Genomic DNA, 23,375 nt, shown 5'->3' on the forward strand with positions numbered 1-23,375 from the left:
ATCATTGAAAATCTCTGAATATAAATCATTTTAATTGTATGACAATTTAAAAAAATAAATCTTGTTTAATAAGGTCAATACAAATTAGGAAAAAAAACTCTGATTTTACTAAACTGAAAGGGTTTAATATTGAAATGTTTAACTATATACTGATTTATCATTTCCTAAAGTTATTTAAAAGTCAATCCCACTGGACAAGGAACAATGATTCAGTGGCCTGCAGGACAATAATATGGTCATGATCCAATCTGAATCATAACTCAGTTCTAATGAGATGTAGAGATGTCATGCTTTATTTAGTAGATATAATCTGGTGTTGTCTGCTCACACTTCTGAGAAACACAGAAGGTAAAACATGGAGATAAGACACTAACAGTCTTCTAACAGTCTTCTGTACTGGGTGTTTTTTTAAAGCGTCTTTGTTGATCTGTCTCACTGTGAGTTACGAGTGCAGTAATACACAACAATCTCTTCAGTCTGAAAGATTTGCCCGTGTAAAGTCACAGTGTTGTTAGAGGCTTCAGTTGAGAAAGTGATCTTGTTTTTTAGTGAATTTATGCTGGCAGTATCACTTGAGCTGCAGTACCAGCCGATCCATTCCAGCAGTGGCGGGCTGTGCATTTCAGATCTAGGCCTTCACTGGTGTCCTTCCTGAATGAATCCACCTCTATACCATCATTATGACGCCACCATGGGCGTCACTAGGCCATTTTCTACTCAGCCCTCCTAAAATTCTGCGATTCTCCATAAACTCTACACAAATTGGTGATCTCCTCAGTCCACTTTAAATTTCATATGAAAACAGCGGCAGACTTCAGCTCCTCCCCGTCTTTCAGCACGTTCTTCAATCCACAGACCGAGGATCAGAGGACAAGTGTGTGTGTGTGTGTGTCTGTGTAAGTGTGTGTGTGTATGTGTGTGTGTGAGTGTGTGTGTGTGTGTGTGTGTATCGGTGTGTGTGTGAGTGTGTGTGAGTGTGTGATCAGGAAGACTCGTATTTGGCTTGTTCAGTACTCAAATGTTATACACATCTATGCCATACAGTGGAATGCTGCAATACGTTTACCATCATAACCTGTTAGTCAAACCTTTATTTTATTTATTTATCCATTTATCTATTACTATTATACCCTCACTGGTTGCTGAGCCCCACTTAAATGAAAATTCTAGAATTGCAACTGGACACCACGGCAACAGATACTAATCAACCGTTAATTAAAAACAAAGTAAAAAAGAAAATAGGCTACAGTATTTCACACCTCACAAGGAACAGTCAATTTTATTACGGTTACTTTTCTCAAAAAAGACATTCTTGATGACGGACGCAGCAAACTGCAATCTCCGGAGAACGCAGCATCCAAAATGAGACGCAGTGAATATAGAAACACTGTATATGGGCGGGTCGCTGCCTCTGACTACTCCAACTATCCAATCAAAGGACGGGAAATTCCTGACGTAATCGTATGCCTGCTAGATGGCCCCGTGACGCCAACTCGAAATCTGATTGGTTAATGGGACAGTTTCATTGCCACTTATTTTAAGGTACGGGCGCCTGCACTATTAATTCTGAAGGCCTTAAGACCGGGCAACACATGATGTCAGCCACTGGCTGAAATATGATTGGATAAATACTCTTATTATAAATATACACTACTGGAAGCAGCGCAACCGAAAGAAAAGCTATGAAATGTAGAGAATAGACTATGTAGATGTATAGATGTAGCTGTTAACAGCAGGAGTAGAAGTGTAAAGAACATGGTTTGAGCAGAACCTGAACCCAGATCCTCACTTCTCCTGAGAACACCTCTAATCATTTATAAAGGGGTTTGATTTGCATGTAAGTGTTTAGGCTTTCAGAAGACATGAGGCATTTCCCGAATATGTAAAAACATACACATTCACAAATTATTAGTTACTTACTATTTATTTACTATGTAATTGATCAAGCTGTGTGGATGAAGCAGCCTGGTTTAATGAGACACTGATATAATGGAGCTGTAATGTCTTAGCTTCATAACAATGCTGTAGTTAGAGTTTATGACTTTGATGTAAATCCCAGGAGAACATGTTCTCATATTTATGACACACCTTCAGTCCTTTAAACCTCAAAATGTTGGGTAGATGTTGTGTGAATAAGGAAAAAACAACCATCACAGGCCTTAAATCTTAACAAAAAGTATAATGTTCAAATATTTCTAAAGTGTGTGCAGGTTAATTATACAGTATACAGTTCAAGACCAAAGGTTGAGTAAACTTTTTCAGGTGAATTGTCAGTAAAAATGGAACATAATTTGCACAACTGTTCAAATGTTTAGAATTTTTAAACATTTTTCCTTCCATTTTTGTATGTAATCATTTATTATTTCATTACGGAGGTTATTAAACGTAATGGAAAATAAAATGGATGTGTGTGCTGGTCTGGGAAAACTCATCAGATGCAGGTGAAGGACAATTTTGGAGGTAAAAAACTCCACAGTGTGAAGAAACCATGCATGAAAATGTGTGTAAGAAGCGAATTCAACAAACAGTCAGTCAGTCTGAAGATTTGTAAAATCTTGCAATAAGTGTCATTTCCTCGCACAAAGGTGAATGTCAGATATTGATAGCTGTGCATCAGAGTGAAATGAACATGAGCCTAATCAATTCAATGTAATCAGAAACCGACTGTCAAATTGTTCATGAGGCTCCGGTGCTGTAGTCAGAACTGGTATCATTATTATTTATTTTTTAATGAAGGAGGATGTTGGGAGCTAGCACTGTTTCAGTTTACTTGGAGTTTTTGTACAGGGACGTTGTTTATTTGTCTCACTGTGGTTCACGAGCGCAGTAATACACAGCTGTGTCTTCAGTCTGCATGTTCTGTCCTGTTAATGTCACTGTGCTGCTGGACGTGTCTCTGGAAACCTGAAACCTGCTTTTCAGTTTCTCACTGTAGTAAGTGTTACCGCTACCACATATCTCTCCGATCCACTCCAGAGTTTTTCCTGCAGGTTGTCGTATCCAGTTTGTACAGTAGCTGCTATCAGTTAATGAATATCCAGACACTTTACAGGTCAGAGTCAGTGACTGACCAGGAGTTAATACTGTGGATCCGGTCTGGATCAGCTCAACACAGTGAACACCTGTTAAAGAAAAGTTATTTTAATGATGTAAAAGCGAAAAGATTTAAGGAACCAAAATTGTATTACATGTCAAATGTAAAAACACTTACAGTGTACGGCTGCCAGCAGCAGCAGCAGTAGGGATGTAGAGATCATGGTGTGTGTTGAAGCAGAAGAAGTAAAAGCTCTTTGTCTTCATTGCTTAAATATATAACAGGGAAGGACATTTGCATAGAGACACTCCTTATCTTAGGGACAAAATGGGATGGATTCCTCTACACGTGAAAATCTCCCCTTCTCATGAACGTCTCTAATCTGTGATTATAAATCTATAAAATTTGGAACATTAAGAGACTTTCTTAGGTCTCTGAATTTATGTGAAGAGAACACACTCTTCATATGAGCATATTCACAGAGCCGGATTCACTGCAAATCCTCACATCCCCGTTCCTCTTAACCACTGGCATGACAGGCATGGCCCATTCACTGCATAACACTGGGGGGATGACCCCCAGCTCCAAGAGTTCATTCATAATACATGAAAATAATAATAATTATCAGTCATATGTATGCTGCAATGTAGATAATTACATTAACACAGAAATTATTCTCATGTCTACAAATTTCCAGGTTTCTGTGTTAAAATAACAGTGTGAATAACTCCTTCCATATTTGACTCTCACATGGTGAAATACTGCAGTGTTTTCTGAACAGTATGAACTACATTTAACATTATAATCAAACCGTTCAATAGAACATGATGTTCATTCTGGTATAGTCTGCCCTCTAGAGGCTTTAACTGATGAATCCAGAGAGAAATAGCTGAGAAGATTCTAGATCAGGTGTTTTTAAATTCTGAAGAAGAATTGTAATCTCTAGTGAGCAGAAGGCAAAGCTGAAATCTAATATCTATCAACAACTCAACAGTGAAACTATTCTCTATACTTCATCTACTTTATTATTCAAAAGTTTAAATTGATCTTCTTTGAGAAATTGAATCAGCAGCAGTGTTAGGTAAGTTACTACAAAAAAGTTATTAATTACTAATTACACCATCAATGCTGTATTTAAAATGTGTTTCTAATTACTCTGTCTGCAAAGTAATTTAATTACTCAATAAGTAATTTAACTCATTATTAATTACTTCCTAAAATCCCTATAAACCTTGACTGGTAGCCTGCAATCATTTTTTTAGCTCACCTTTGGACATTTTCTACACTCCTGATGTAAAATCAAGTTTTGCCTGCTTAACATTTGTACTGTCGATGAACATGGATCACTCAAAAGTGTTTGTCGATGCTGCCTTGTCAAGTGCTTCAGTAAATTACTCGTGGTATTGACAGGGGCCGATAGTTTTTTTCACCAGGACATAGCTTACATTTCACGTTAATGTTCTTGTCTACCTGGGCCAAAAAAGAGAAGTAATTGGAATAGTTCCATTTGGAATAGTTCCAAAACAGCCACTTGCTCCTGCTACTAAGTAATGCATTACACCCAACAGTGATCAAGATCAGTGATCTTCATTAAAATTGCCCCTAGGTGTGAATGAGTGTGTGAATTTATAACATGTCCAGGTTGTACGCTCAGTGTTCCTGGGATGGACTCTGGATCCAGCACTCTGACCCAAATAAAACACTTCCTAAAGATGAACTAGTGACTGAATACATTATAGTGATTATTGTCTTGTGATATTAAATGATTATATTTTTATTCCTAACAAATAGACCTCACATATCCTCAACCCTCATCCTGAACACCGGCATCCCACAAGGCTGCGTGCTGAGCCCACTGCTCTACTCCCTGTTTACCCATGACTGTGTTCCATGGCATAACTCCAACATCATCAAATATGCAGATAATACCACAGTTATTGGGCAAATCAGCAACATTGAGGAATCGGCCTACAGGGAGGAGATCCAAAGCCTGTCAGCATGGTGTTCCATGAACAACCTCACCCTCAATGCCAAGAATACCAAAGAGCTCATTGCGGACTTCCGGACATCTAACAGCAGCAGACACTCACCTATCTACACCAACGGGTCTGAAGTAGAGCATGTCTCCAGCTTTCAGTTCCTGGGCGTCCACATCTCTGAAGATCTGGCGTATGAGAAACCACCTGGAGTTTGAGATGAAATAATACGGACGTATTGAGCAGGAAGTGTTGACATGCTGGGTGAAGAGTGAGAAATGACATCGAACAGAACTGGGAAATGGTCCAAAAAGCATGAATCACCCACATCCCTGATAGTGGGAAGGAGGCCTAATGAAATCGCTAGGTCCAAGGTGTGTCCAATTACAAGTGTTGGCACTTTAACTGACTGAGTAAGGTTGAAAGAGTCCAATAAATTATTAAAATCAACAGAAAAGCTATTATTCGGACAGCATGCATGAATGAAATCAGAGGAATATTTAGGTGCCCGGTAAATGAGAGCAAGAAAAATCATTAATGACAGAAACTAACAGCTCAAAGCTCACATACACACGACTCACGGTTGCTGTACCACATTTAGAGGGCAGAGCGATGAGGATGATCTCAGGTAAGATTTTAGTCTTACCAATACTCCTCCTCGCTTGCCTCGGCGGTGATGTCGTCTCCTCCTTAGATCAACTGCAGACAGATGCAAGCGGTGAACCGGCAGGTTCGTGAATAGTGGCAGCAGTGTTCCTGAACACAGATGTGTGAGAGCCGGTGGAAAATGTTCTATGGTAGAGCGAATATTTAGCAGTGTTAGCCAATCGTATGTTATTAGAGAGTCGACTAGATGAATAAAAAGAAAAAGAAGTGTAGGGAGCAGCAACGCGAGGAAAAACAAACACAGATGCAGGTATAGATGGCAGGCTTGATGCAGTGGCGCCATCTTGAAATCCATGATCACCTTTTTCACATGCAAGCAAGAGTTGAGAGTTCTTATAACTTAGTCATTAATGATGGTTATTAATTATTAATGAACATAAAGTATTTTATTTAATGAATAAATCAATGAATGAATAACCTCAGAATGTTTTGTTGAACACTTTTTTATTCCACATCAGAATGCTTAATATAAATGATCCAGTTTGCTCAGATTTTTTTTTGATGAGTTTTACTTCAGTAGAAGTGAACTGCTGCCCTCAATAGGTGCAAAAAAATATTTACACGTTGTTTCTCTTTTTTCGTTTCTCTTTTTTCTTCTATCACTGATACCAACATCCACTTCAACAACCTGCACAACTGGATTGGTGTAGTATTAATGATGGATAAACTGTGTATTCACTTAATTAACAATAATTTAATGTATTGTTGAGATAAAGATGGGTCTTAGCTCTGCTAGCTCATATATACCACAGTCCCGGGGTACAAGTGTACAGAAGAGAAAGGAAAATGAGCAGGGATGTTTTTGTACAGGGCTTCAGTGAGTTTGTCGTGTTGTGTCTCTGGCACAGTAATACACAGCCGTGTCCTCGACCTGAAAGTTCTGTCCTCTTAAATAAACCGTGCTGATGGATTTGTCCTGGCTGAGACTGATCTTGCTCTTCATTGTGTCTTTGAGATCAGTGCCACCACCACTACAGAGATATCCGAGCCATTCCAGAGCTTTTCCAGCAGGTTGCCATATCCAGTGAATACAGTAACTCGACACTGAGATCTTACAAGAGATGGAGAACGACTCTCCAGGCTTCACGAGCACAGAGGCTGTCTGAGTGAGCTCCACACCGCTAACACCACCTGTAAATAACAACAACAGAACATCATCAAAAGTCATCAAGTCACTTTCACAAACATGGAATAAAATCTAAATTCATTCAACTAACAAGGAGACTAACAGAACGAAGCTGAAAGCAGCAGCAGCACCGATAATGAAAGCATTGTTGTTTGATTTAAAAGTGAAGTGAAGTAAAAGGCTCAGCTGCTCTCCTCCTCACCACACACACACTCACACACACACACACACACACACACACACACTCACACACACACACTCACACAGACCTCTGTAATGTAAGAGACATGAGTGGAGGATTTGCATAAAATGTGGGCTTTTTTCCCACTGTTTCCAGGAGCAAAGTGATAGGTTTCATGTATATTTTTAAGAAACAATACTAGTTAAGGCCACACCCACTTTAGGGTTATATCCAGATACATTTTTTATCTGTTTTTATTTAATGTTTCTGAAGCGTTTTAGGTCATGTGACTCTTCCAGCAAACTTTAAGTAATTTTCCACGGGAACTGACTATACTTATTTTAATTATATTTTTGTTTGTTTGTGTATATTGCTGTTGATGTCATTATAATATTGTGGGTAATTGTATTTTTGTTTTAAAGTAATACATTGAGTTTTATATTTGAGTGATGTCATTTCTGCGGTGTAATTGTTTAGTTAATTCTCGCCCTCGCTCAGAACAGCTTTGGACATGAGCGAGGCAGGTATGTTGCAAATGGGTTCTGTAGTAAAGTGACTAAGTCACATAATGTGCTTAATTGTTGCTAGTTGTATATTTGGAGTTTAGTGTTAATGAGCTGTATAAGTTCCGCTCCAGTTGCCGCAGGTATATTTGTCGCAACCTGACAGATGTAACGGCAGATCCGTGACAGTGTGAAAGTCCCCAGGTGGCTCTGTCCACGGCTGTCTCCTGGTCACAGGCTGTCCACACAAATCCATCCACAGCATCCACAGTGAGCAACACCAAGCGACGAGACTCAGACCAGGGGTAGAGCCAGTGGTCACACTGGAACTTGGAGCTCAGGAGTGGGGCATATACCTCGACAGAGACAGACAGAAAGAAGTCTCGGGTACCTTTGGTTATCATTAAAACAAAGATGTAGTACTGAGTGACCCTCAGCTCCATCATCAAGCTCTTTGATTCAGTCGTGTGACACAAACTTCTGGTGAGCAAGAGGCTGATTTTTTATATAGCAGGGTGAATTTGCATAAACATCCTTCAGCTGTTAGCTTTCATAGTTTCATGAATCCTTATTGAAAACAAGCAACCTGCTGCCCCCTACAGATGATTTTTATATTTAGGAGTTTGTAGTAGAGATGCTGCAGAATGCATGTTACATTTCGTTTAATCTCTCGTCAGATTCTGTGCTGCTGAACAGACCCTGTGTTTCTAAATTCAGGAATTAACCGTTTACCTGTAGTGTTCCTGCAGCTGGTATCACTTATAGGAGGAATAAAAGCATGAATAGTACAGTATATAGTCACAACTAGTCATCAGAATCATTGTCGTAGAGCTGATGTGCAGCTTCCTGCTGAGGGAATATTTACAGCTCATGAGGACGTGCTTGTGTAAGTTTTTGTACAGCTCTGGAGTCTGTTGTGTCAGTGTGAGTCTCGTGCACAGTAATAAACTGCCGTGTCTTCAGCTTTCAGACTCTTCACTTCTAGGTACAGCATGTTTTTTATTGGTGTCTTTAGTGATGGAGAACTGGCCCTGCAGTGACTGAGCGAATCTAGTGCTAGTGCCAGTGTCAATACGCCTGATCCACTCCACTCCAGTCCTTGTCCTGGTTTCTGACGGATCCAGTGCATGTTGTAGCTTCCCATTGAGAATCCAGAGACAGTACAGGACAGAGTGACCGACTCTCCAGGTCTCTTCACCACAGAAGCTGAGGAGGTCAGGGACTGTCCATAAGAATCTGGAAGAAAAGAGTAGAACTAGGTAATGTTATTTTATAATGATTTTAATGCTAATAATATTCACATAAAAAACATAAACTTACATGAAATGAGTAGTAATAAAATACACTGTCCTAAAATCATCCTTCTCTGAGTTCTGCTTCACCCAGATTTAAAGTGTATGGGAGTGTTATCTATCACAGAGCTCACTGGAAACTAGAGCAGCCAAGAACATGCTGTTTATACACGACTCTATTTGAATAGGGAGTGTCCATGACCACTATGGAGGTGTTCAATCCACAACCACATGCTGCTCATTGTATAGATGTGTGGATGATAAGGTACTTTGTAAATCCCTACAACAGAATGTTTCTCTATCAGAAAGGGAACCAAGTCAAATAATTTCTCGAAGATACCTTACTTATCTAATGAACACATTAGGAAACGTTCAAGAACCTGTTTTACTAAATGTAGCTTTTTAATTTTTATACCCTACAAATTCATAGGAATCATTGTGAGGTAGATTACAACAGTAAGACGGTTTACCTAGAGGAGATTAAAAATCAGGAGAACAATCTCCTGAACATCAGCAAGACAAAGAAGTTGATAGAGGACTTCAGCACAAAGCAGGAGGGGAACTACCAGTCACTCATGATCATCGGGAGCCAAGTGGAGAGAGTGGACAGTTTCTGGTACCTTGATGTTCACATCATACGGAACCTGACATCTCTACAGAGGGTGGTGCAATCAGCTGAGTGTACACTGAGCTCCCTAACACAGTGAGAATGAGGAGCAGCTTCATCCTGCAGGTCATTCAGGCCCTCAACCAGGAGAACACCTAGAGCCTGGACTTTTCTAGACTTATACCATAACATCAATGACCCCAGCTGGACTAAAGCACAATTGCACAATAGTAAAAAAACTGCACTACATGCGCTTTACCAATAAATACAACATTCTATATTTATATTCATCATTCCATTCATACCACATCACTGTATCTTATACAAATCCAATCATTGTATCTTATACAAATCCAATCACTGTATCTTATACAAATCCAATCACTGTATTCAGATATTTCGGTACTTTTCTTTACTCTTCCACCAAAGTTCCCCTATAAATGGTTTATTCACTCAGACTGCCTTCTAGTCATCCTGTATTAAGAATAAATTGCTGTTTACTTACTTGGAGCTTTACATAAACAAACACAAGTGGAGAAGCTCAGTGCCAGTAAGTAAGGAATAAAACATTGGGGAGGTTTTGATATAGAAAAATAATCAACAATGAATCAAAGCAGAGTTCCAGGTTTCACCAAAGGTTTACATATTAGTCCTGAAGTCTTTCATGTATCATCATTAACCATTTTTATTTCTTTTTTATTATTATTTATTTATTTATTTTGTTCATTTAAAGTCAAACAAGTTATTTCCTGTGACTATGCGCATTATTACAACTAGAAACAGTCCTTCCCTCACCACCTGTCCTGTTACTGAGAAAAACTCCTCTGTCCTGAAGACTTTCCCATACTGAGAATGAAGTCACCTTTAACCCTGACCTAGCTCTGATACTGGAGACTTCTTCCAACAACTCAAAAATAAACATCACATTACAGAAAACGTATTCATATCAACAAATGTTTTATCTTCTAATTACATTTTCTCAAAGAGTGAAACAGTTTATCATGTCTACTTTTTATATAAAAATGTAATTTGTAATTCAAATTATTAGCAGTTAATTGAGACAATATTTAAATCAATATATGAAGTAAAAAAAATAAAAATAATTATATTTTATTAACTTTGAACTAAGTTAATACTTGTATTATTTTTTGGTAAATGCTGATCTGTCTAAGCTGAATTTATTGTAATGTGGGGATTAGTTACTGTGTAAAATGTAGTTGTTATTTCATCAATGAAGTGAACTGTGAAGATGAGGTTTTTGTGCAGCACTGCAGCTTGTTGTGTCACTGTGTGGTATACGAGCACAGTAATACACAGCTGTGTCTTCAGTCTGCATGTTCTGTCCTCTCAGAGTCACCGTGCTGCTGGAGGCATCTTTAGAAATACTGAACTTGCTTTTTAGAGACTCTTTATGATACATGCTTCCACCCCCCCCAAATGTAGTTTATCCATTCCAGAGTTTTCCCTGCAGGTTGTCGAATCCAACCTGTGGCGTAGCTGTTATCAGTAACTGAGTAACCGGATACATTACAGCTGAGGGTTAAAGAATCTCCAGGCTGTTTTGCATATTCATTTACATATTGTTATGATGGTGTTCTACATGTTTTATAACCACAGTGAAAAATGTTCTTTGGTGCTTACCATATGGTACTTTATATTTATTTAAAACTGAGTAAAAAAGTTAAATTTAGTATGTAAATGACTTTCAACCTCTAAACTGTAACACTAACTGTCTAATAGAAACAGAAATTAATTAAAGAAATAATTCCGGTCACAAATCATCACTGATTCATTTAGTCAGTAGCTCATGCCAACAACATGTCTGTTATTAAATCTTTGTGAATGATGGAATCATTTAAAGCATCTGCTTCTCTTTTTTTACTTATCCGTTTTGAATAAACCAAAAGGAGCAAAACCCTTTATCCAATAGACTTTGACAGGATTTCTCTAATATGTTTTGGCCTTCAATGTTTAAAAAAAAAACATAATATGAAATGTTAATATTTTACACCTGCAAAAGAAATTAAAGCATTCACATAATCAATTAATCTGTAAAGCTCAAATCTAGCAGAGGTTTCACATCATCATGATAATGAATGGAGGAGGACAGAATGTATTTTTTTATTCTGTTTTTATAAAATACTTCATATCTGGTGTAAATATGGTAATATGTAGCACAAATTATCCTAAATTATGAAAAATAAATCAATACTTGTCTGATAATGAATGATAGTGAATGAGTCTCATACAGAATGCAGTTTGTGGATTCACTTTTTTCACTTTATTTGTTAAACTCTGCTGCCTCCTTCAGTTGTTTCAATTATTGCACCTCACACTGTGAGAACAGACTGTGTGTTAAACACAACACACTGCTGGAAACATGCTGTATTATTCCTGAATCCACTCAGTAAACACTGATTCCAAATTTTGGTAAAAAAAAAAATCCTGTCAAATGAAGGGATTAATAATGGTTTTGAATGAACACTCTTTCAATAATGTTTTCTTTTTATTTCATACTAACTTTGTGTGACTGTGTTTTAAAATGCTGCAAAAGATTCTGACTTCATTCCAGTGGAAGAAAGTGAAAGTGTGACTGAGATGATTTATTAGTTGCATTGAGAGGATGTGTGTAACATGTCTCATAAGGTTTTTGTAAGAGGAATCCACTATTCTGTCTCACTGTGTGTAACTAGCGCAGTAATACACAGCTGTGTCTTCAGTCTGCATGTTCTGTCCTCCAATTGTTATTGTGTTAGTAGAAGTGTCTCTGGAGATGCTGAACTTATTTTTCAGTTTGTCACTGTAAGCTGTACTCCCACCACTACTGATGTATCCAATCCACTCCAGAGCTTTTCCTGCAGGTTGTCGGATCCAACCTGTATCATAGCTCGTAACTGAATATGAAACCTTGCAGTGGATGGAGAGACTCTGGCCTGGCTGGACTGTCATGGAAGCAGGCTGAGTCAGTTCCACACCATGTACATCTGTGGAGGAAAACACATGGTGATATCGCACACAATATCTGCTGCACCTTTATTCTTCATCTAGTAAATGAATGAATTTGATAAAGCACTCACAAGAAGCAGCTGCCAGCAGGAGCAGTAGAGATGTAGAGAACATGGTGTGTGTTGTTTGTACTGGAGTCTTCTCTGTTCTCCAAAGTTTAACAGACACCATCACATCATATAAATAGAGTGAGATCCAGCTCTGATGCTTGGATTTGCTTATCTGCTGATGATGGGAGGAGAATGTATCTGAAATGTATTTAAATCATGAAGAGGAGATTCATCTAATGTTGGTTTATAATGTAACTAGGTTGAAAAGCTGATGTCATTCGTGAGACTGGTTATCTGAGTCTTGGTTTAAGTGTACTGCACATTAAGTGTGTATTATTGCGATTCCCATACATTACTGAAATATTGCTGGCCATTTAAGAATTGTAACTGTGTTACTGGCGGGAATTGTTGTGATTTTCAATGGTGATCAGCACGCTTCACAACGTGACTTGTGCTCATGTGTTGGAAAATTTAAGCCATCAAAGCAGAAATAACAAAAATAAAAAAGGTCAATTTAAATCAGGAAAAAAACCTTTCATTTTAATAAACTGAAAGGGTTTAATATTGAAATGCTTAACTACATACTGATTTATCATTTCCTATAATTATGTTAAACTCAATCCCACTGGACAAGGAACAATGATTTAGTGGACTGCAGGACAGTAATTACCAATTACCATGAGATATATGCTTTATTAAATACATTTAATCTGGTGTTGTCTTCTCACACTTCTGAGAAACACAGAAGGTAAAACATGGAGATAAAACACTGTTTCTGCCAGTTTTTGGGTGTTTTTGTAAAGCGTCTTTGTTGATCTGTCTCACTGTGAGTTACGAGTGCAGTAATACACAGCTGTGTCTTCAGTCTGAAAGTTTTGCCCGTGTAAAGTCACAGTGTTGCTGGAGGCTTCAGCTGAGAAACGAATCATGTTCTTTAGTGAATTTATGCTGGCAGTATCACTTGAGCTGCAGTACCAGCCGATCCATTCCAGTACATGTCCTGATTGACGTATCCAGTTAGTGCAGGAGCTAGTGGCTGAGTATCCAGTGATCTTACAGGGGACTGAAAATAATTCTCCAGGCTTAACCACCATGACTGCAGGCTGAACCAGTTCAATACATTTAATACCTGTGAACAACAATCATGCAATTATTCAGTGAGGCCACTTACAAGAAAGGTAACTATCCATAGGATTTTCAGGAGGCATCACTGGAAAATCCGAAAAAAGTGACATAACAAAATCTTTTACTTGCAAGACTCTAAAGAAATCAGATTTAATAAGACCAAAATGAGATACTAACTGTTCGAAAGAAGCAAATAAATTATCAGTAAATAAATCTTTGAAGCATTTTATCCCCTTGTCAGCCCATCTCCTAAACATCCCATCCTGCATTGAAGGCAAGAAGAGGTGATTACAGGCAACAGGCCAAGAAGAGGAGGATCCTTAAAACCAAATGATTTCCTAAACTGGGTCCATATCCTCAACGAATGTTTAACCACTGGGCACTCGACAGAGGTATAAGAAGTTAACTGTAATTTGGTTGCTAGAAGTGCTGGAAGGGAAATTTGCTTATGGGCATGTATTTCCATGTCCATCCAGGGTGGTTTATTAGGTAGAAGGTGATAATGCCACCAATACTGTGTATTTCATACGTTAGCTGCCCGGTAATAAAACTTAAAATTAGGCAATGCCATACCACCATCTCGTCTAGACCTTTGAAGGTATGTTTTACGCAAACAAGGATGCTTACCATTCCAAATATAAGTAGAAATAACAAGGATTTAAAAAATAATTGAGGGATATACAGCGGTAAAGACTGAAAAAGATAAAGAAATTTGGGGAGAACTACCATCTTAATGGAATTAATGCGTCTGATAAGAGAAATCTTTAAAGGGGACCATTTAGAAAGATCTTTCTTAATCCGTTCCAAAAGCATACCAAAATTATGTTTAAAAAGGTGTTTATGATGGTGAGTAACACAGACACCAAGATAAGTAAATTTGTTTTTTACTGGCTTCAATGGTATATTGGAGTACTGTAATTGCATAAAATTCACTCTTATCCAGATTAAGCCTGTAGCCAGAAAACCTCAAGCATGGTTAAAGCTACAGGTAAAGAAGTCTGTGGATTAGAGATAAAAAGTAGTAAATCGTCTGCGTATAAAGTTACTTTATGCACGGCCTCACCACATGTAATTCCAGTAATCTGCTGACATTCACGTGGAGCAATTGCTAAGGGTTCAATAGCTAGGGCAAATAATAATGGGCTTAACGGACAGCCCTGGCGGGTTCCATGCAAATTAAATGGTTGAGAATAAAGACCACTGGTCAGAACTACAGCAGAAGGAGCGCTATAAAGCAACTTAATCCAAGAGAGAAAGGCTGGACCAAATCCAAATTTTTCTAAAACTAAGAAAAGATATTCCCACTCTACCCTGTCGAATGCCTTCTCAGCATCCAAAGAGACAACACATTCTGGAATGGACTGATGCTGAGAATATACCACATTAAGCAAATGGCGGATATTAAAAAAAGACTGACGATTCTTTATAAAACCTGTTTGATCAGGAGAAATGATGGCAGGGAGAGCATCTTGAAGTCTCGAGGCAAGCACCTTCGCCAAAATTTTTAACATCACAGTTAAGCAAAGCAATGGGCCTGTATGAAGAGCAATACAACGGGTCTTTATCTTTTTTAAGCAATAAAGAGATACATGCTTGATTTAAAGTTGTGGGGAGAGTTCCTTTCTCAAAGGCCTCTGAAAAAACAGTAGTCAAAAAAGGGGCGAGCTATATCAAGAATTTTTTATAAAACTCTGATGGAAAACCATCGAGTCCCGGGGATTTCCCAGATTGTAGGGAAGCAATAGCAGCTTTCACTTCCTTCGAGAGATGGGAGCTTCTAAATCCGGAATGGGAAATCTCATTAGCAAGAGATGCTTGCTTTTCTCTGGCACGCTTTCTTTTAGTAGTGGCATACGAAATAATTTGGCCTCTCATATATGCCTTAAGAGCCTCCCACACTACTGAGTTTGAAACATCCACTGATTTATTAACACTTAGGAAAAAAGAAATCTGGTCAGCAGCAAAGGAAATAAAATTCTCATCTCCCAAGAGTGAAGTATTGAAACGCCAGTTTGTCCTAAGGGAAGGCAAGTCTGAAAAGGTCAAATCAAGGATAAGAGGGGCATGATCCGATATGATAATACTTTGATATGAGCAGGATTGAAATCTAGAAATTAAAGCTTTATCCAAGATGAAATAATCAATCAGAGAGTAAGAATGATGAACATTTGAAAAAAAAGAAAATTCTCTTTTTGGGGGGTTCAAAAATCACCATACATCTGATGGCCATATTTAGAAAAGAAACTATTTAGGTAAATAGAGGATTTGCCTGGGGTGCATTGCTTAGATGACAAGCGGTCTAACACTGGGTCAAGACAGCAATTAAAGTCTCCCCTGAGTACAAGAGAGTGCGAATTTAAATCAGGAACAAGAGAGAGTGTGTGTTTAAAGAAACTGACATCATACATTAGGGGAATAATGATTAGCTAAATTTATATTCTCATTGCATAAAGTGCCCGAAACAATTATATAGCGACCATTCTTATCTGAGGTAATATTATTTGGCGCAAAGGGTATATTCTTATCAATCAAGATAGCTACACCTCTTGCCTTTGCCTGAAATGAGGAATGAAAGATCTGCCCGTCCCACCCACGGTTGAGGCGAGAATGGTCTACACTGCATAAATGAGTTTCTTGCAAAAAGACAACCTCTGCTTTCTGCTGTCGGAGATGAGCAAGTACTTTGTTTCTCTTCACCGGATGATTTAAACATTCTAACATTCTAGCTCAAAAATCTTAAATCTCTACCCATTGAGATATACAACAGAGGATTGTGATTGAATACAAAAAATTACAAAAATGAAAGCAAAAAACAACAAAAGAACACCAAAAACAGAATATACAATGCCAGCATAGTGCCACCCCGTAAAAATCCCCCACCCTCCCACCAAATCAACCCACCCCTTAGAGATCACCACAGCAACCAAACCCCCAAAACAACAACTAAATATATCACCCACTTCCTTATCTCTCCTTACCTTATATACTCTCAGTTCCATAAGATAAGATATATCCTCGGTATGAAATATGAAACACCCAGTAGTAGGTTTAACATATGAGCAGAACTATGACAATCCATAATTCACTGTAAGCATTATAGCTATAAAATAATCACAGGGAAAACCATAATAGATGAGAGTGCAGAAAGAAACAAGAACCTTCCCTAAGAGTAATAATGATTGTAATCAGAAACAGTAATTATAGCATAGAAGAAGATCAGAAATACATACTATAAAGAACGTATAACATATCTTGCTCAACAGGACAGATCAGATCAAATGCAACACCAAGTCAATAAGAGTGCAAGGGCTTCAGTGAGTTTGTCGTGTTGTGTCTCTGGCACAGTAATACACAGCCGTGTCCTCGACCTGAAAGTTCTGTCCTCTTAAATAAACCGTGCTGATGGATTTGTCCTGGCTGAGACTGATCTTGCTCTTCATTGTGTCTTTGAGATCAGTGCCACCACCACTACAGAGATATCCGAGCCATTCCAGAGCTTTTCCAGCAGGTTGCCATATCCAGTGAATACAGTAACTCCACACTGAGATCTTACAAGAGATGGAGAACGACTCTCCAGGCTTCAAGAGCACAGAGGCTGTCTGAGTGAGCTCCAGACCGCCAACACCACCTGTAAATAACAACAACAGAACATCATCAAAAGCCATCAAGTCATTTTTACAAATGGGGAATTAAATCTAAATTCATTCAGCTGACAAGGAGACTTACAGAATGAAGCTGAAAGCAGCAGCAGCACCGATAATGAGAGCATTGTTGTTTGATATAAAAGTGAAGTGACGTAAAATGCTCAGCTGCTCTCCTTCTCCTCATCACACACACACTCACTCACACACACAGACCTCTCTAATGTAAGAAACATGAGTGGAGGAGTAAAATGCATCATCAACTGCATGATCTTGAAGTCTCAGGTTTACTCATTTACTCATTAATGTTCTTCCTCTTTGAAGAATTTGTCTTAGCCTGAAATGAACAAAACACTAACGTATCTCTGTGATTAACTGACCGAACATCTTCATTTAACAATCATTTAAAATGAACCTTTCACAATAAAGTATAGTTGCTGTGTTTAGAAGGTCTTAGTTACGTTTCTACTACAGTGGATCTGACAGGATGTCCAGCTGCAAGCTTTACAGAGAGGTCATCATTCTCTGTAGTTTTTGTATGTTATAGATTTCTGTTTTCTATCCTTTACACCAGACCATATATACTGGACAAGCCACACAAATGTGTAGCATTGTTGATATGGTGAAGTTGTAAAGTTGTAATGTGTTCTGAACAGATAATAATACACACAGGAGGTTTGTTTTTAGAAATCCTGCAGGAGATCTGCTTGAGACTAGAGGTGTGTATTGGGACTGGGATGTCTGTTAGTTTGTTGGTTGAGGAAAAGTCAGAACCACATTCACACATGCTGACAGAGCTGCCATTTCTACCTGTGGGCATTTTCCATTGCTTCCAGGAGCAAAGTAATAGGGTTCATGTATATTGAAAAAAAAAAAAAAATCCAGTTCAGGCCACGCCCCTATTTGGGGTTATATCCAGGTACAATTATGTTGAATTGGAGCAGTAAATAAATACAGACTGTGTTTATCTGTGTATGAATTACAAGTGAAGCAAATTTAGTTACAATGTGTGTCTGGTTTTATTACAGCTGCTTCCTCAGATCCAGTCACTGTGGTTTCTCGGGCGCAGTAATAAACTGCAGTGTCCTCTGTCCTCAGACTCTTGGCCTCTAAATATTGCATGCTTGCTGAGACGTCTTCTGTTAAGGTGAGCTGGTTCTTCACAGATTCTGCATATATCGTCTGATTTTTGCCAGCATCCATCCGGCCAAGCCATTCCAGAGCTTTCCCTGGTTTCTGTCGTATCCAGTGCATGTAGTACTCAGTCATATCAAAGCCATGTATCTTACGAGAGATCTTCACAGTTTCTCCAGGTCTCTTTACCACAGCTGAGACTGGTCCAGTCTGATCTCATCACTGCTGACACCTAGCAGATAAAACATAACAATCAAAGATCATCATCAACACAGTCAAGATATTCTGATGGAATATACAGCTCTGGAAAAAAATAAGAGACTACTGCCCAATCTCCAGATTTGAACCCTATTGAAAACCTCTGGAATGTCATCAAGAGGAAGATGGATGGTCACAAACCATCACGTAAAGCTGAGCTGTTTGCTTTTTTGCAAAAAGAGTGGTATAAAGTTCCCCAACAGCAATATGAAAAACTGGTGGAGATCATGGAGCCAAAACGCATGCAAATAGGGGTTATTCCACCAAATACTGATTTCTTAATGTTATTTAGCCAAAGCATTTACACAATTTGTTTACAAATGATTTGCATTGCGTTTTTATTTGAGTTATTAAAGCTCTGCAAATACTGCATGATCTTGGGTTATTTTAATGTGTTGTCATTTCCTTTAAATATACACGCTAAATAACAATAGTTATATTTTAAATTTTGGAGAAATATTGTCAGCAATTCACAAAAAATGAAACAAAACTGTTCATCTCACCAATACATGAACCTGTAAGAAAAAAACATAAGAAACTGATTATTTTGCAGTGGTCTATTATTTTTTTCCAGAGCTGTATATACAGTAGTGTATAGAAGTCTCAGGTACCTTTGGTTAACATTAAAACAAAGATGTAGTACTGAGTGACCCTCAGCTCCATCATCAAGCTCTTTGATTCAGTCGTGTGACACAAACTTCTGGTGAGCAAGAGGCTGATTTTTTTATATAACAGGATGAATTTGCATAAACATCCTTCAGCTGTTAGATTCCATAGTTTCATGAAACCTTCTTGAAAACAAGTGTGCTGCTGCCCCCTACAGATGATTTTTATATTTAGGAGTTTGTAGTAATGATGCTGCAGAAAACATGTACATTTTGTTTAATCTCTCGTCAGATTCTGTGCTGCTGAATTCAGGAATTAACCACTGACCTGTAGTGTTCCTGCAGCTGGTATCACAAATAGGAGGAATAAAAGCATGAATAGTACAGTATATAGTCACAACTAGTCATCAGAATCATTGTCCTAGAGCTGATTTGCCTCGAGTCAAATAAATAGACATCATAATGTAAATGTGATACATAACATGGGAATTATTATTATTAATATTAATAACTGCTAGAAGAGAGTAAGATCTGAGTGCTGAGTGTGAATGGATGATGTTCTTCATAATAAATGTCTCTGGGGTGCAGCTTCCTGCTGAGGGAATATTTACAGCTCATGAGGACGTGCTTGTGTAAGTTTTTGTACAGCTCTGGAGTCTGTTGTGTCAGTGTGAGTCTCGTGCACAGTAATAAACTGCCGTGTCTTCAGCTTTCAGACTCTTCACTTCTAGGTACAGCATGTTTTTACTGGTGTCTTTAGTGATGGAGAACTGGCCCTGCAGTGACTGAGCGAATGCAGTGCCAGTGCCAGTGTCAATACGTCCGATCCACTCCAGTCCTTGTCCTGGTTTCTGACGGATCCAGTGCATGTAGTAGCTGCTCATTGAGAATCCAGAGACAGTACAGGAAAGAGTGACCGACTCTCCAGGTCTCTTCACCACAGAAGCTGAGGATGTCAGGGACTGTCCATAAGAATCTAAAAGAGAAGAGTAGAACTAGGTAATGTTATCTTACAAAGATTTGTTTTCCTATTAATCATCACATTAAAAACATAAACTTACATGAAATCAGTATCAGTAAAATACACTGTCCTAAAATCATCCTTCTCTGAGTTCTGCTTCACCCAGATTTAAAGTGTATGGGAGTGTTATCTATCACAGAGCTCACTGGAAACTAGAGCAGTCAAGAACATGCTGTTTATACACGACTCTATTTGAATAGGGAGTGTCCATGACCACTATGGAGGAGTTCAATCCACAACCACATGCTGCTCACTGTATAGCTGAACTATATTATATTTAAGTCTGAATTTTGTGGTATTTGGTGTAGAAAACCATTTGAATAATTTTATTATAATGTCATCCTCTCTACTAAATCAAATTAAAATCAAATTTGAGAATTAAAAAAAACAATATTGGTTTCAAATACACACTGCTTTAGATGATTAATCAAACTACAAGAAGATTTTTCTGTCCAGAAAATTATAGCAAACAGGGGTTAGATGGATTAGATGATGGTAAACAAGGACAGGTCAGGACAGGTTCCACTCAGATTGGACCTCGCCATGGTCCAGCAAAGAAGTTGAGTGCACATGCTCAGAGTCATATCTGGAGGTTGTCTTTGGGAAATAGATGTATGAGTGCTGCCAGCATTGCTGCAGAGGTTGAAGAGGTATGGGGTCAGCCTGTCAGTGCTCAGACCATACGCCACACACTGCATCAAATTGGTCTGCATGGCTGTCGTCCCAGAAGGAAGCCTCTTCTAAAGATGATGCACAAGGAAGCCCGCATACAGTTTGCTGAAGACAAGCAGACTAAGGACATGGATTACTGGAACCATGTCCTGTGGTCCGATGAGACCAAGAGAAACTTATTTGGTTCAGATGGTGTCAAGCGTGTGTGGCAGCAACCAGGTGAGGAGTACAAAGACAAGTGTGTCTTGCCTACAGCATGGTGGTGGGAGTGTCATGGTCTGGGCCTGCATGACTGCTGCCAGCACTGGGGAGCTACAGTTCATTGAGGGAACCATGAATGCCAACATGTACTGTGACATACTGAAGCAGAGCCTCTCTTCAGAGACTGGGCCGCAGGGCAGTATTCCAACATGATAACGACCCAAAACACACCTCCAAGACGACCACTGCCTTGCTAAAGAAGCTGAGGTGATGGACTGGCCAAGCATATCTCCAGACCTAAACCCTATTAAGCATCTGTGGGGCATCCTCAAACAGAAGGTGGGGAAGTGCAAGGTCTCTAACATCCACCAGCTCTGTGATGTCATCATGGAGGAGTGGAAGAGGACTCCAGTGGCAACCTGTGAAGCTCTGGTTAACTCCATGCCCAAGAGGGTTAAGGCAGTGCTGGAAAATAATGGTGGCCACACAAAATATTGACACTTTGGGCCCAATTTGGACATTTCCACTTAGGGGTGTATTCACTTTTGTTGCCAACAGTTTAGACATTAATGGCTGTGTGTTGAGTTATTTTGAGGGAACAGCAAATTTACACTGTTATACAGGCTGCACACTCACTACTTTACATTGTAGCAGAGTGGCATTTCTTCAGTGTTGTCACATGAAAAGATATAATAAAATATTTACAAAAATGTGAGGGGTGTACTCACTTTTGTGAGATGCTGTAAATAGAGTGAGAGCCAACTCTGACGCTTGGATTTGCTTATCTGCTGATGATGGGAGGAGAATGTATCTGAAATGTATTTAAATCATGAGGAGGAGATTCATCTGATGGAGGATGTGTGGGTTTATAATGGAGCAGAAGCCTCTTCATCAAATGCTTTTCCAAAGCAAATGTTAAAGTCTTGTGAATGCAAAAAGAATAAATATTAGATTTAGCATAATAATAATTATGCATGCTTGCAGATCCTGGGATTATGATGATTGATATATGTAAGTTCTGAATTTAATCAGGTGATTATTTGTATAAAACTTGGCAATTGATCTTGCTCATTCAACTCCCTAAGAATTTTCTGTGAAATCAGGTTTTCCAAAAAAAAAAGAGAGTTATTTGTTGATCAACACAACACAGGTTGCTAAGATGCTTTATGTAATTCAGTTTAATCTGAGTGTCATGATGCTGGATGCATTCAGAGCAGAATGTGAAAAGAGAGAATGCCTAAATGTACAGATAGAAACAGACTGAGATGTTTGAGTTTGTACACACTGCCCTCTAGTGGCAGAAAAGACATGTTTTAAATGATCCAGATCTAGAAAGAGTCATAGAGGAGAAAAAAAAGATGCTGTCAATAAAAAAGATCTCATGTAAAGCAGCAATAAAAATGAATGAATAAGGAATTCAGAATTGCAGCATATCTCTCAGCATGGTTTAAAAGATACAGTATCAGAGGTAAAATACTAAATCAATTAGTTTAACCAATCAGTTAATTGGGAAATCTATATTAGTCTCAATGAGCTCAATTCTCTAGATTTGTGAACACTGCTTCCACAGTTCTCAGTCTGTCACATCATGAATATATGCAAAATATATTACATATATTCAGGGAATTAAATAAATATTACATCAGGATAAATGTCCAGAAAATGTGGGTTTGTCATGTGACTATAGCAAGTATGTGTAAGGGGAAGAATCAGTGTGTGTCACGGGTGCAGTAATAAACTGCAGTGTCTTCTGTCCTCATGCTGTTCATCTGCAGATACACCTGCATCTTACTGTAAGACTCTGGGTGTGTTTCATGCTGTCAGGTTCATCTCTGCTCTTTACTCATTAGATCTCATGTCTTTTTAGATTTTTATCTGTGTGTCTAATAGAAACTGAATTTAATTAAAAAAGTAATTCAGGTCACAAATCACTAATTTATTTAGTCAGGAGCTCAGGCTAACAACTTGTCTGTTGTTAAATCTTGGGAATTTTGTGTGAATGATGAAATAAAGCATCTGCTTCTCTTTTTTACGTATCCTTTTTGAATAAACCACAAGGAGCAAAACCCTTAATCCAGTAGACTTTGAGATGATTTCTCTAATATGTTTTAGCCTTCAGTATTTCACATAAACCTATTATATGAAATGTAAACATTTCACACCTGCTAAAGAAATTAAAGCATTCCCTTAATGAATTAATCTGTAAAACTCAAACCTACCAGAGGTTTCACATCATCATGATAATGACTGAGGGATAATGGAGGATAGAATGTATTT

At 38.4% G+C, this 23,375-nt stretch overlaps 1 protein-coding gene and 3 gene segments (V, D, J or C); all 4 read right to left on the reverse strand.

Moving 5' to 3' along the window:
- Positions 1-2,805: 2,805 nt before the first annotated feature.
- Positions 2,806-3,259, reverse strand: LOC131370855 (Ig heavy chain V region 914-like). The segment is given in 2 exon segments: positions 2,806-3,122; positions 3,212-3,259. Coding segments are annotated over 2 exon segments (363 nt in total).
- Positions 3,260-12,042: 8,783 nt separating this feature from the next.
- LOC131342423 (Ig heavy chain V region 914-like) lies at positions 12,043-12,640 on the reverse strand. The segment is given in 2 exon segments: positions 12,043-12,369; positions 12,463-12,640. Coding segments are annotated over 2 exon segments (408 nt in total).
- Positions 12,641-16,485: 3,845 nt separating this feature from the next.
- Positions 16,486-17,385, reverse strand: LOC131344541 (Ig heavy chain V region MC101-like). The segment is given in 2 exon segments: positions 16,486-17,194; positions 17,293-17,385. Coding segments are annotated over 2 exon segments (360 nt in total).
- Positions 17,386-18,203: 818 nt separating this feature from the next.
- LOC131364763 (uncharacterized) lies at positions 18,204-20,364 on the reverse strand. Its single transcript, XM_058408093.1, has 3 exons — positions 20,266-20,364; positions 19,882-20,180; positions 18,204-18,551 (listed from the first exon to the last, which is right to left on the reverse strand). Exons 1-3 carry the CDS (start codon positions 20,303-20,305, stop codon positions 18,204-18,206), a joined length of 687 nt encoding a protein of 228 aa, XP_058264076.1. The 5' UTR covers positions 20,306-20,364.
- Between the last annotated feature and the right edge of the window lie 3,011 nt (positions 20,365-23,375).

Source organism: Hemibagrus wyckioides, linkage group LG02 (assembly GCF_019097595.1).
Source record: "Hemibagrus wyckioides isolate EC202008001 linkage group LG02, SWU_Hwy_1.0, whole genome shotgun sequence".
NCBI lineage: Eukaryota > Metazoa > Chordata > Actinopteri > Siluriformes > Bagridae > Hemibagrus > Hemibagrus wyckioides.